Source organism: Carassius carassius, chromosome 49 (genome assembly GCF_963082965.1).
Source record: "Carassius carassius chromosome 49, fCarCar2.1, whole genome shotgun sequence".
Classification (NCBI taxonomy): domain Eukaryota; kingdom Metazoa; phylum Chordata; class Actinopteri; order Cypriniformes; family Cyprinidae; genus Carassius; species Carassius carassius.
The window spans coordinates 531,696-546,298 of NC_081803.1; the positions used below are offsets into that span (position 1 = coordinate 531,696).

The window sequence follows — 14,603 nt, forward strand, 5'->3', positions numbered from 1 at the left end:
CATTGACCGAGTGTTTGCTTTATAATAAAAGGGTGGATGTTTTTCTAATACAGATATTGTGTTGCTTAACTGCCAAATACAATATGCAATAAGAGAAAAATACATAACCGAAAGCATCCCAAACACTGACACCTCTTTCCTGGAAATTGAGAGAAAAAAAGAAAGACTGAGAAAGTGAGAGAAAAAGAATGCAGCAGACACAGCTGACCATCAACTGGCTCCAGTCCACCTCTAGGACTATGGGTAAAAGCTACATACACAATGTAATTCAGGTCTATAGACTTCAACAGACAACAGAGACAACAAAGTGGAATATACCCCATGGGTTCGACTGTCCTGGTTTTTAACCATGGAGTAAATGATACCCCTCAGCTCACATCTAGCCGACAATGCTTCCATTACACAACAGGGAAATCGCCAAGTCGCTAACATGCTCTCTACTTCCCATTAAGATAAAATGTTAGAACACAACACCACTTCACCTGTTGATGATTATGTGTGGATAGCTGTATTCCTGTATCATTTACAAGCAACAGGATAAGGATGGATAATTTGTAGTAAACACTGTTGTGAATAGTACTTGTGTAATCTAGAGCCAAACCATGAGGGAGAAGTGCTATAGTGTAATATCTGGGTAACGACACATCTGAGTTTTGTTTTGAAAACTCAGTCTAGGACAGATAATCTTTACATGTTCACAAAAGCATTATGGTTTCCTGGAATCACAGTTTGAAGAGAGCTAATGATAAATATTGTGCAAACACTATTTCACAATTTCATATAAAAAAAAAATCTGGATTATCTGCTCTTGGACTCAAATCCTGCCACCCATAGCTTCCTTATTTATAAATTTCACTGGAATTCCGCAAACATTTCGCCTGTTTCCAGTGATGGCTTTTAGATCCATGTTCAGGAAATGGTTTTACAGAGGTCATATTTGTCTAACCTCATTTCGAAGAAGAGGTTAAAGGAGTATAAGGAAGTCTTTCCTCTATTCTCATTCAGTGATTAGTAAGTGAGTTGGACCTGGTGTGATTGTTAAAAGTGAAGGTCACTTTAAATCAATACTATTTGTTCTTGAGGGGAAATTAGCTGCCATTAAGTGTCAGCAGTGGATTGGTAGAAATAACATCCCAATGTAAAATAAATGGATGTAATACCTGATGTGCGTCACAACCTCATAATTACCATCATTATCAGTTTCATTTTTGACTCCTAGTATTAAACAAAGCATTTAGTCCTATTGCCTGCTTTGCTAGTGTTTTCTTTGTGTTGCCCTAGGAGTTTCTGAGTATTCTGTTTGATGTTTACCTAGTGTTTCTGGTTTTGACCTCATTTATTTACCCTGGTTTCTGAGTTCTAGTTTTGGACTCGTCTACTCATGTACATAAACTGCATCTATTGCCTGCACCCTCAACTTTTTATATCTTGGAATCTGCATCTTAAATCCGTGTTAGCCCTGTTACAAAAAAATCTGTTTTTGATTATGTGTGGAACAACAAAGGCTTTACACATTTTCGACTAAATTTGTGTCATTTGTACAACCTTTCACAGATAGACAGATCACCCACGCCATTAATAGACTGAATTTGGTGAATGGGTTTATGATTATGAATTATGATTATCCACTGCAGTGTATGGGTGCCATCAGAATGAGAGTCCAAACACCTGAAAGCCTTGTGAAGCCAAAAGCTGCATGTTTCTAAGTTACAAATCCTTCATTAAGCTTCTGGCTAAAATAGAAGTCTGGTCTTCTGATTCAGACCAGACCACTTTTTCACTGAAGAAAGCAACATTATGTTACAGGAGTTGTATTTCAGCAACAGAAGCAATGGTTTAAAGGCCACCTATTATGCAAAATCCACTTTTGGACATATATACAGTACAGACCAAAAGTTTGGACACACCTTCTCATTCAAAGAGTTTTCTTTATTTTCATGACTATGAAAATTGTAGAGTCACACTGAAGGCATCAAGGGCTATTTGAGCAAGAAGGAGAGTGATGGGGTGCTGCGCCAGATGACCTGGCCTCCACAGTCACCGGACCTGAACCCAATCCAGATGGTTTAGGGGCGAGCTGGACCGCAGACAGAAGGCAAAAGGGCCAACAAGTGCTAAGCATCTCTCGGGGAACTCCTTCAAGACTGTTGGAAGACCATTTCAGGTGACTACCTCTTGAAGCTCATCAAGAGAATGCCAAGAGTGTGCAAAGCAGTAATCAAAGCAAAAGGTGGCCACTTTGAAGAACCTACTATATGACATATTTTCAGTTGTTTCACACTTTTTTGTTATTTATACAATTCCATTTATAATACCACATGTGTTAATTCATAGTTTTGATGCCTTCAGTGTGAATCTACAATTTTCATAGTCATGAAAATAAAGAAAACTCTTTGAATGAGAAGGTGTGTCCAAACTTTTGGTCTGTACTGTATATGTTGGCAGTATGTGAACACAACCACCCTACAATGATAAAAATCCACCCTCTCCTTATTTTGTAAGTCCCATTAAACCTAATCAGTCTTATCAGATGTGCCGTTTTGATTCTCTGAGCATTGTGACGTCACATTGTTTAGGCCCCGCCCACGACCGCTGACTGACAGTCCTGCATTACCGAAGTTTCCACCCTCAGCGAGTTGGGTTTGGTTTTACGCTGTCCTCCATTTTTTGGTGTTCTGCGGTTGGATGTACATAGAGTCTTCATATTCTCCCACCATCTGAGCCACTGAGGATGCAGTGGATTACTTTTATCTCTAAAAGTATTCTGCCTCAAAATCATGTCGTTATAGTGCTTAGCTAACTTTTTAACCGTGTGTGTGTCATTTGGTTAAAGCACATAAAGAATATTATCAAAGTGTTTGTGTGTATGTGTGTTGCTCATCCGTCATTGCAAATGGGCTGTGAACACTCTAAATGTACGAACAGTATTGGGAAGCTACTCTGAAACTGTAACATGATGAACTACAAGCTACTCATTAATTAAAGTACTTCTGATGAAGTAGCAAGCTACATTGAAACTACTTTTTTTTTTTTTTTACAATTATTATTACAAATAACTAAATTATTATTAATGAAGAATTATAATGAAGTTATGAGTAAAGTAGAATGAAGGTACAAGATAAATATTTGGGGTTTAAACAACATGCTGTAATGCAAACATGATTTCGAAGAGTAGTGTAAATTCAGGTTGATTGGGACACTTTCCCAAGCCATTTCAATGCGAAAAGTGTCCTAAGCATTTGATTTCGTAAACTATTCGATACACACAATAATAAAATACTGTATAGTTAAATAGTTATTTTAGTTATATTAGTATATTGCTACAAAATGTAACATCAATGCAAGAACAAAATGTATGCAACTTGGTGTTTGGTTGCACTACAATGCTACTTGCTGGAAAAAGTAGTTAATTACAGTATAAGCTTCGCTGTTTTAAAAGTAGCATCGCTACTGTATAGCTACTGAAAAATGTAGTTAAGCTAGAAGCGTTGCTATGTGTAGCTAGCTACTCCCAACACTGTGTACATAAATGTATCAACCATTCAGAGACGTCCTGGTTCATTCATTTCTTCTGCCCGAAGCTCTCCTTCATCGGTGTCAGACTTCATGATGCTTCTACCGGCTGTTTATTGCTGTAGAGATGCAAAGCAGAGACTAATATGCCATGCCATCTTCTGAAGAAGGGGTGGAAATATGCAGCTCATTTGCATTTAAAGTGATACAGACCAAAACAGGAATTTTCCACATGCTATAGTGAATAATCTGTGGGGTATTTTGAGCTGAAACTTCACAGACACATTCTCATCCAAGACCAACACTGCATCTTGTAAAGTGTCCTTTAAAGTCAAATATGTGTTATGATTATTATTTTTTAACTAATGAACTGGAGTGGTGTGGATCAATTGTGGATTATTGTGATTTTTTTAACAGCTGTTTGGACTCTCATTCACTGCAGAGCATCCAAAGTGATGCAATGCTACACTTCTCTAAATCTGATGAAGAAACAAACTCATCTACATCATGGATGGCCTGAGGGTGAGGACATTTTCAGTAAGGTTTTTGGTTGAATTATTCTTTCAGACAAAACCTGCTATGTTCACAATGCTTGGTAATATCTGTTATTCTCTGGTTTTCCCACGCAGTAAATCAGAATCAGTGGAGGACATCTCTGCTTTGCTCATAGATCACAGTGCCCTAGGAATGCTGACCAAATAAGAATTTGCATATGACCTGGTTCTCCTCACTTTACTTTATATTCCATGCACAATGTGAGCAGATTAACACGCTATATAAAAATTCTCAGGGGGCCTGTTCAGAGAAACACTATTACTAATAATGATTAGATAACAGGCATGCTTTTCTGAGAATCCTGCAAATGACATTTCAGTGCCATTATAATCAATGCACTCCCATCAGCATGTTAACAGCATCTCAAAGACATTCATGCATCAGACAGTGATGGGCTGAACAATCTCTGCCATGAAAACTGATGCTGAACCGCAATATGCATCGTCAGTTGCATTAGAATAACAGTGCAATGGGATACACAGATATACAGGAACAGGAATGCATGATTTTTCTAGCTGTTTAACCTGTTCTTTATTTGCGCAAGACCACCTCTATAACAGGTGCAATCTCGCATGCAATTAAAGAAGAGGTCACCTGCGGCGGGACACATGCAGTGAAACGCTGCACAGGACATCAGGACCACTGCAGTTGCCTCTTTCAGATCTCAATGTACTAACTCAAGCTATAGACCAAAGATACACAAGGTTTGTAACATGCTGCAATCAATCCGCCAGGTCTGTATCATGTTCTGATCCACATGTTTCTAATCATATAAAAAGGAATGTTACCTCTCGCCAGTGAACAGCATCAAGTGTCTATCAGTTCCTCAGCTGTAGACTGTAATATGAAACCGTCACTGTGCCACTGTTGTGATATGGAGGAGTCAGTGCGATGGAAATGCGTCAGTGCATCACTCTCAGATGCACGCGCTGCGCTGCTGCAGCAGGTTTGACATTGAGCGCTTTGACGCCTTGTACTGATGTCCTGCTCGCGCGGAGCGTCTCCCCCGCGCGCGCGCAGTCTACCGTCTCTCTCTCTCGCGCGCGCGCTGAATAATGAATGAGCAGAGCAGCACTGGAGCTGCGTGGACTGTTCTGTCTCGTTCTAGTGTAGTCAGGAACTGATCACAATCGAGTCGAGCGCTTTGCTCGGGTTACAGCTCGCCTATTCAATCTGGTCCCCATCCTGCCTTTGTTTCCACTCTTGCAAACAAAAACGCAGGGGGTCAACAGTGAAATATTGAAAGCCTAGGGCATTTTTTGTTGTTGTACATTCTCTAGAACAATTAAGTTAATGTCCCGCTGTGGATTCATTAGAGGAAAAGCTAAAAGACTTCAAGGCATCTGAAGAATGTCTTCTTTGCGCATGTCTGGATAATCCAAACAAACCAGATCCTCTCCGCGATATAACAGATATCAATCAATCGATCAATCAATAGGCCTACTTGCTAACTGATAAACTTGATAAATATTAATGAATGATTTAAACTTTGCTCAATATCAAAAACAGACTGTATTACAGTACTCAAATATAGAATAATTTTTTAGAAAAATGTCAAAATAATGTCACAGTGCAAATAATTGTAATGTCTTACAAATATTCTTGATTTGTCATCATGAAGAATAGCTTATAATTCATTATTTTCTTACATTTGGTTTCGAGGTGAAATATGACCTGAGTGTTTTTGATGAGATACACCCATGGAGTTTAATATACTAGTGATACTAGCTACTTCACGTGGAAATAATTTGCATTAGACTTTGATTTATGTGTTCATATTTGTGACTCTGGAGCACAAAGCCAGTCTTAAGTCGCTGGGGTATGTTTGTAGCAATAGCCAAAAATACATTGAATGGGACAACTTTATTGATTTTTTATTTATTATTTTATTTTATGCCAAAAATCTTTAGGATATTAAGTAAAGATCATGTTCCATGAAGATATTTTGTACATTCCCTACCGTAAATATATTAAAACTTAATTTTTGATCAGTAATATGCATTAATAAGAACTTCATTTGGACAACTTTAAAGGCGACTTTATCAATATTTAGATTGTTTTGCACCCTCAGATTCCAGATTTTCAAATAGTTGTATCTTGGCCAAATATTGTCCTAAAAAGCCATACATCAATGGAAAGATGATTTATTCAGGTTTCAGATGATGTATATAAATCTCAATTTCAGAAAAAAGATCATTATGACTGGTTTTGTGGTCCAGGGTCACATTTGAAAGTGCTTGAACTACTGATCTTTACTTAAAAAAAAAAAAATTATAAAACATTGTGAAAATTAGAAATCAGTTATTTTTTTAGGGGATACTGGGACCCTTCCAGATCTTAAAAATGATTTAAATTCAGTTATATTAATATTATTCTTAATTCGAATACTTTAAAAAGCACTAAAATTACTTTATTATTATTATTATTATTATCACAGATGTACCAGAGGTGCAATAAATGTTAGCCTACATACAAGAGTATTTGAATATTGTCTAGAACAAAAGTGGCCTTGGAGTCAAAAATGTTGAGAACCACTGGTCATTGTCACACAATTCATAAAGTTAATACATTTTTCTGAATTATTTACTCACAAAACACAGCTGAGAAGACCCCCCTTAATCGATTGAAAATTCTTAAAAATGCAGTACTTTCATGGAGAGACACACAATGCTGCTATTCAGGTAGCAAACAGACTGTTTAACTTACAAGCAACCAAATGACTTCTCACTTATTAATTTAACAGCACACTTGTTATAAATATGGCAGATTAATCGGGAAGGGACAACCCCTTTGACATCCTACTATAATGCATTTGAAAGATCCTGTAAGGAAATTTGATCTAAATATTTTTTCCTGGCACTGGTGACTGAAGATTAGAGTCATATTATAAGCAATCTCAAACATACTGAAATATAGCGTGTTAATAGAGGTGGCCCTGTGATTGTGATCAGCAGTAGTCTTACCAGAGTGTGAGCAGGTCGTGCTGTGGCTGTAGGATACAGTCCGTTCTCTGGCGTCAGCAGCACCGAACGTGCCTTCTCACTGCCTGCAACAAAACATCACCAAAGCGATCACTCATTTAGTACATTAATCATCCCTCTATCGTCCAAACCCTCTGTCCTGTGCAAGTATGTGGGGATTCTGGATTAAAACAGCCTAGCTGGAATCATGCCAAGATATCAACAAAAATCTGGACTTCACAGTAATGTTGCCATCCCAGAAATAACTTGTCCAGTGACTTATTTCAATGAACAGCCGATGGAAGTTTGCCTGTGACTTTGTTGATACTGTACTAAATATGATATAAACATTAAATAATATCTCATGTGAGATGGGTCGCTGAGTCTTTGGCAATGTTTATGACACATATGTAATTATGGTTATTTGCATGCAATAGAAGTAAGTTGAGGTTATTATTTGGATCAGGTAAAGTATTAAGAGAGGAGGACGTAAGTTCAGCAGTGCTGTGTTTATAAGAGCTGCCCACACACTGTCTTAGGTTAAAAGGTCAAGATAGTGTGGCGGTTTTAAATGCTAAATATGCCCTCTCACCGTTTGCCTACCACACACACACACACACACACACACACACACACACACCATGTTTGCTATTAACATATAATAAATACATGGATTTATCTGTCATGGATCTGTACTTGATTCCTAAAGGGATAGTTCATCCAAAATGAAAATTCAGTCATCATTTGCCCATGTTATTAATCTTAATTTTAAGGAGTCTTGAGGATCTCAGAAATGTAAATGTAAATATTTTTAATGAAACCTGAGAGAAAGTCCAGATGACCAAATCTTAGAAGAACAAAATAGGTCATAAAGGCATCTTAAAGAAAATCCATTAATCAAGAGGTTTTATCCAAGTCTTATGAAGAAAAATGATCGCTTTATTTGATGATTAGATTTCATTTAGGTTTGTTTAGATAGACTAAAGTCTTATTACATGAGGGTGAATAAATGTTGACATAATTTATTTTTTTTGGGGTGAACTATCCCTTTAATGGTGTTTGATAGATGTAGTCAGCATGTTCTGAGTGTGTGTTCTAGAACATTCTCTCAAAGCCTGTTTGTTATCAGGTCAGAGGGTTTAGTACAGGCAGATCGGTCCATAACACTGTTGATATTATTCTCTGTAGATGGTAAGTTTAAAAGTGTTCCCTGTTTGTTACATGCAATTCGGCTTTATATGTTTACTGCATTGAATAAAAGTAACATCTAAACTAACTATTTTATTTACAATATAAAAAAATACAATTAAGTAAAGAATAACAAATTAATAATAGGATTATAAAAATGTAAAGGTAACTTTTTTTTTGTACAGTTCACTCATGGAAGAATGTGCAGGATGTATATCATATATTTTTTATAATATGAATATGATAAACATATATTGCCCTGTTGCCGTTCCTTTTCTTTATCTGTTTCTTCTCTGCTTCTATTTTGTTATTTATTTATTTATTTTTAAGAAGAAGAAGCCATTTGTCACTGCAGTGGTTTATGTAAATGAGGAGTGGATGGTAAGAGCCCAGTGCAGTGCTGTTTTTATTTCTGGAAGGCTCTCTGACTAATAACACAATAAGTCATTATTTTGAACGTCTGCTCTCAAATCCTCCTGGGAGGTTTGTACCTAGGAGTTCAGAAACTGTAATTAAGACATGTTGTGCTTCAGGTGATTTTGTTCTGAACAAACAATTATGTGCTGGAGTTATCTCTTTTTGCAAATAAACTTTTCATATATATATATATATATATATATATATAAATATACTGATTTTATGCTTTGCACTAATGCGATAAAATGAAGAGCACACAGGTTCACAATGGACATGATCTGTATTTTCTGTCATTTTCATGGTACTAGAGAGAAAGTTTGGAACTGCAGTTTGACTGCCCAACCTTGGCACCGTCCAAAACATATTCACAAACTAAACTGTACCAAGAGCATTCACAACTTATGATTGACTAAAATCGGTTTGCATTCAGTGCGATTATTTAACTGACATGCCCCCATTCAGAAAGTCTAGACTTAGAAAGAAAATGGGTTAAACTGTAAAAAAAATGGCACCCTGCAATTTTTACCTTAAAGAGCAAGATCTACTTTACATAACTCATAAAAATATCGTTTTGTATTTAGGCTTATTCAATGATATTAAATAATTTTTATTTTAATTAATTTGTCATTAATTCATTATTTTATTTTATTATTTTATTTTATACTTAAAAAATGAGTTATATATTATATAACAATCCATTTAATTAACTGCTATTTATTAATAAATTAATACCATCCTGCAGTTTTGAAATAATCAACAGCATCCATGTACGTAGATTGATTTCCCCACTTGTGTAAGCTCCACAATAATCAGTGTAATTAACAATTTTGAGTTAATATGTGGTAAAAGTGTTTACTTAAGGGTTTCCCGCCCATTTGCAGTCAATGAATAGTTTTTTTTATTCTGACATGATTTACCACCCTGCTCTTTAGATACAATGCAATATGCACTTTGGTGCTTATTAGAGTATGAAGTCATTAGTTTGGCTAAATGCTAATGTCAGAATCTAGTCAGGTTTCCAGTAAAAAAAAAAAAAACAACAACATGTAAACATCCTTGAAACAAGAATATTTTACTTGATAAGCAAGATTGTATAAGACATTACCGCTTGTTGTAGAGAATAAAATAATATTTAATATCTGTATTTAATTACATTGTTGTGCAAAAGGTTGGGGTCAGTATGATTTCATTTTATTTTTTAATGAAATGTATACATTCATCAAGCAAAGATGTTAAATTGATCAAAAGTTACAATAAAGACTTTTTTTACAATAAAGAAACTGTTGCAATTATTTTTTTTCAAATACATGCAGTTCTTTTAAACTTTCTATTCATCAAATAATCCTGAAGAGAAAAGTTTCTTGAGCAGCAAATCATCATATTAGAATGATTTCTGAAGATCATGTGACACTGAAGACTGGAGGAATGATGCTGAAAATACAGCTGCACATCACAGAAATAAATGACATTTATTTAAATTAAATTAAATTTATGCATTTAGCAGACACTTTTATCAAAGCAACTTACAGTGCATTCAGGCTATCAATTTTTACCTTTCAGGTGTTCCCAGGGAATCGAACCCACAACCTTGTGCTTGATAGGGCAATGCTCTACCAATTGAGCTACAGGAACATCTGACTACATTACAGTTATTTGAAATTTTAATATTTCACAATATTGCATTTTTTATTTATGTTATAATGTGCCTTGGTGAGAAAAAAAGACTTCTTTCAAAACATAAACAAAACAATAAAAAAAAAAAGGAAATAAAATAAATAAAAAAATCTTAGCGACCCCAAACTTTGGAATGTTAGTGTATACTGTCAACAGTTTTTTTAGTAGGTAAATTTATCTGGTTTTAACAATATCTAGATATTTTTACTGGAAACCAAGACAAATATACTCCTTTGGAATATGACACCACTTCAGCTTTCTCCGTGGTTTCTAAACCTAGCGATATGATGACTCTCACAAACCTGTAGCATATTCAGACCTCCTCAGTGGATGTCAGCCTTTAACTGTGGTTAAACTTGCTGTACATGCAATCTGTGAAGCGGGGCAGATACATTCATCAGCACATCTCATTCACGTCTGGAGGGACGAGCTTAAGACAAAGACCCTATTGGAGTGAGTGCTGCCCAGAAGTGAGGGAGGGATGAGATTACAGATAGGGAAAGTGCTAGTAATGTCCCAATGATGAGAAATTAGTTAGAGAAAGAACCAGAGCATAGACACAGGAGAGTAGGCACATTGGAAAAAAATGCTGTTTATTGGACTAAGTATACCATACAAAGGAAAAAATAAATAACTGAAAGCCAATGTTACAGCAGTGCTGCTGGCAGTCCGTACTTGAGAGAGTGTGTGAGAGAGAAAAAAATGATATGATACAGAAAGAGAATGTTATAATCATTAAAAAAAGGTAAGCAAAGCGGAACAATAAAAAATTACACTTCAGGATTACAAAAATACAGCAGATTCTCAATGAAGAAGCACAGCAGTACTTTCATGGCAGATCAGAGCTCATATGGGAGCCACACCATCATATTAATGAATTAGAGCTGTTTGGCAGTTTGAGGCTGAAAGATCCTGATAGACAACACTGGCACTAGCTTTACTCTGGAGCATACATGTTTGATGGAGCTGGTGATCCTACATTATGTAAACAGATTCAAACATGAAATTCTTAACCTTTAAAGACCCCATGAATGAAAAAACAAGTCCATGCCTGTTAGCTGCAAGGCCATCTATACGCTAGTGTACTCCTGAAGGTAAAAATAAAATAATAATAATAAAACAAAATTACTGAAGATTGTCTTGTTCACATGAGCTTTTTCTCCCGGTAAAATAATAATTATTGAGAGTATACCTCCGCCAAAATACCACCTGCAATGCCACGTAGCAAATTAAAGCAATAAGCCACAAGAAGCCGTGGTTTACAGTAAATTTATAACAGCTAAGGGGCATTGATAGGCACGACGCGAAGTGGAGTTGTTATAAAATCATTGTAAATTATGGCTTCACAGGGCTAATTGCTTTTATAAAACGGTTATTCCATAAACATAGTATGGCTTTACAAACAGAGCAAATAAAGTGTAATGATATTAATAAAAACATTATTCTTCCGCCAAACAGTGTAGTTCCTCAGAAACTCCAACAAAGTGGTTGCCGAGCAACACACAAAAGTAAACAAAAGGTGTTTGCTTGAAGAGTAATTTAGAACAGCTTCAAACTTGGCTCAACCAATCGAATCAAGGACCGGAACGATCCGTTTTATAATAATTAATATACCGGTACTTGAGATCTCTGATAGCCATTCACATCAATGGTAGTTACTGACTACTGACGCACGTTCAGAAGTAAGCGACCTGCGGAATACCATCTTTGCTCATCGGATTTCAGCTCTGACATGAATATTTATTCACATGCTAAGTGACTAATTATTCTGCAGGAAATTCAACACAGTCTCATTAGAATTCACTTCACAATGCTCCTAGATTTTCATATGAAACAAAATTTTAAATATTTATACGAAATCACCAAATAGTAACATTTCCTCATGACATTGGGTAGATGGTGCAGTTATAGCATTTAATTGCCAAAACTAACCAGTCAGATCCTTACGAAAAATAACCATGGTTTTATTATAGTAAAACTGTAGTAACCCATGGTTTTTTGGCGTGTTGACTACCATTTGTATAACCACAGATTTACTACAAATACCATGGTTAAACTATGGTTAATTTAGCAAAACCATGGTTAATTTGTGGTTACCATGGTTTAACTATAGTAACCATGGTTTTATTTGTAGTAAAACCATGGTTAATTTTCATAAGTGGGCTGTGATGTTAGCTAACTTCCTGCCCAACTTCCTGTTTCAGAAGGAAATGCCAACTCATGAAAGGAGACTGTACTCCTCAAACCATTTCATGGGGTCTTTAAGCCTGAAAAGGTGACTTTTGGTTTGGCACTGATTACAGATTCATTTCAGCTACGACCTTCAAACATACGAAAAAAAAAAGAAAACTGAAAAAATGGAAACATCATAATTAGCCTAAATATTGTAACATCTAAATTAACCGTGTTTTTCTTTTTCTTTTCTTTTTTTATAAAATAATAAAAGAAAAGAATGAATTAATGAAGAAATAATGAATTACAAAAAAATCTCTATAGCACGTCGAAGAATAATGAATGTCATTGGCCTTTAAACATAAACTAGGTCTGCATATTTAACTTTATTTATTTAGGCTATTACTGTTTTAACTATATTTTAATTGTAAAAAAATAAAATAAAATAATAATTTTTGTACATACTTAATTTTTCTACATTTATCTTAAAATGTACTTCATGTTGTCAGTTATGCCTGAAAGGGCAGATAAGCTTTTACCATTTTTTTTTTTTTAATTTCAGAATTCATATCTTTGTTAATTGTAAATTTAAGGTAAACTGGCTTTTAATTTCCCCATCTGAGCATCATTTGTTAAAAAAAAATGTATTATGGCACTAAAACAAGTTCTTCTTTAATGTGGCAAGACTTAGAAAAATGAATACAGAAACAGCAAGGTAGCTGTTATTAGTGAAAGAAGAATAATTTCCTTAGAAATAACTAAGATATGTCCTTTGTGACCACATGGAGAAGCCTTTATTGGTATGGTATTTAAGTGTGAATATGCTAACAATAAGCATATATGAAAAAATTTTCAGATTTCAACTAAAGAAATAAATGTGGAATAAACACTCATTTTGAGTGTAATATATGTACATTCTTTATCTACAGCTATATATGCAGCCGTAATCTCTGACTTCATATTTGATTATGAATAATAAGCAGTAGTGAGCTATTCATGTACATGTATCTCATTCTTAATATTTTTCTCTCACAGAAATACTCAACTTGTTATTTAACATTTAAGGAAAGCCTAAGATGATGCATGCTTTGAATTTGAGTGTCAATTAATAATTTTAATTAAAGGTTGGTTTGCTGGTACAATTTTTGTACAAATGGTAGAGAATTGCGCATTGCATTTTCAGAAAAATAGCAAATAGATCCAAATATATTTAGCACCTTGTTTACCTCCATAGTGCATGTAATCTAGAGTCACACCAGTGCTTTTCATTCTCTCAGAGCTGTATTTGCACACATGGCAGTACTCAGCCGATCTGCTTGATATTGTTTTGTGGTCTTAGCAGCTCTTTAAAAGATTCTGCTGATCTGATAGCAGTCAAAGTGTCTTTTTAATATTTTTAATTAAGTTTAGAACATGAAAATGCTAAAACTCCTATTATATAGAGGCACAGAAGGGCAAATGTCTTTCCATAAGACCAGTTTGCATAATGAAGTAAGCATATGTACATTGTCTTCATCTTTGTTGGGAAAAATAAATCTGAATCGGTAAACAAAAATAACTTGGACAACCGATGAATATGGTAATTTGAAGGCTTTGTAAGACTACTGAACAACATAATAGTGGTCAAACATCCTTATGCTGAATGGATCAACTATGTGTTTCCATATTATATGAAACATCAAATGGGATAGACATTTATGGACAATATCTTTGTAAAATCTATGCTACACCATTGAATGAAGTTCTATTAAATTATCTAACCTTATATTAGAGAAGTCTTATATTTATTTTTTGTACATTTACACATTATTTATTGGATGTTCCATCTCAGAGGATAATCAAATGAAGGATGTTTTGATGGAGTACAAACATTTTCACAGACATTCTTAAACATTATGGTTCCAAAAGGGGATTTTTGCAGTAATGCAATAGAAGAACCATTTTGGTTTCTTAAAAGAAATGATTTTAATTCTAAGAACCTTTTTTTTCACTACAAAGAATCTTTCATACAATAGAAAGTTTCCATGGATGTTTTTAAGGGTGTATGTTTTGCTCTCTGTCAGCATCTTCTCCTAGATGTTGCCTCAATATGCTATTCGAGTCGTACAACCTTACACAAAAAGA

At 35.0% G+C, this 14,603-nt stretch overlaps 1 protein-coding gene across 2 annotated transcripts in view; it reads right to left on the reverse strand.

Moving 5' to 3' along the window:
* LOC132132972 (A-kinase anchor protein 2-like) overlaps positions 1 to 14,603 on the reverse strand; it is an 85,149-nt gene that overhangs the window by 26,844 nt on the left and 43,702 nt on the right. For both annotated transcript variants that reach the window (XM_059545609.1, XM_059545607.1), the window contains one exon: positions 7,032 to 7,114. In XM_059545609.1, the coding sequence (XP_059401592.1) occupies positions 7,032 to 7,114 (83 nt within the window). The remainder of the gene's footprint in view (positions 1 to 7,031; positions 7,115 to 14,603) is intronic.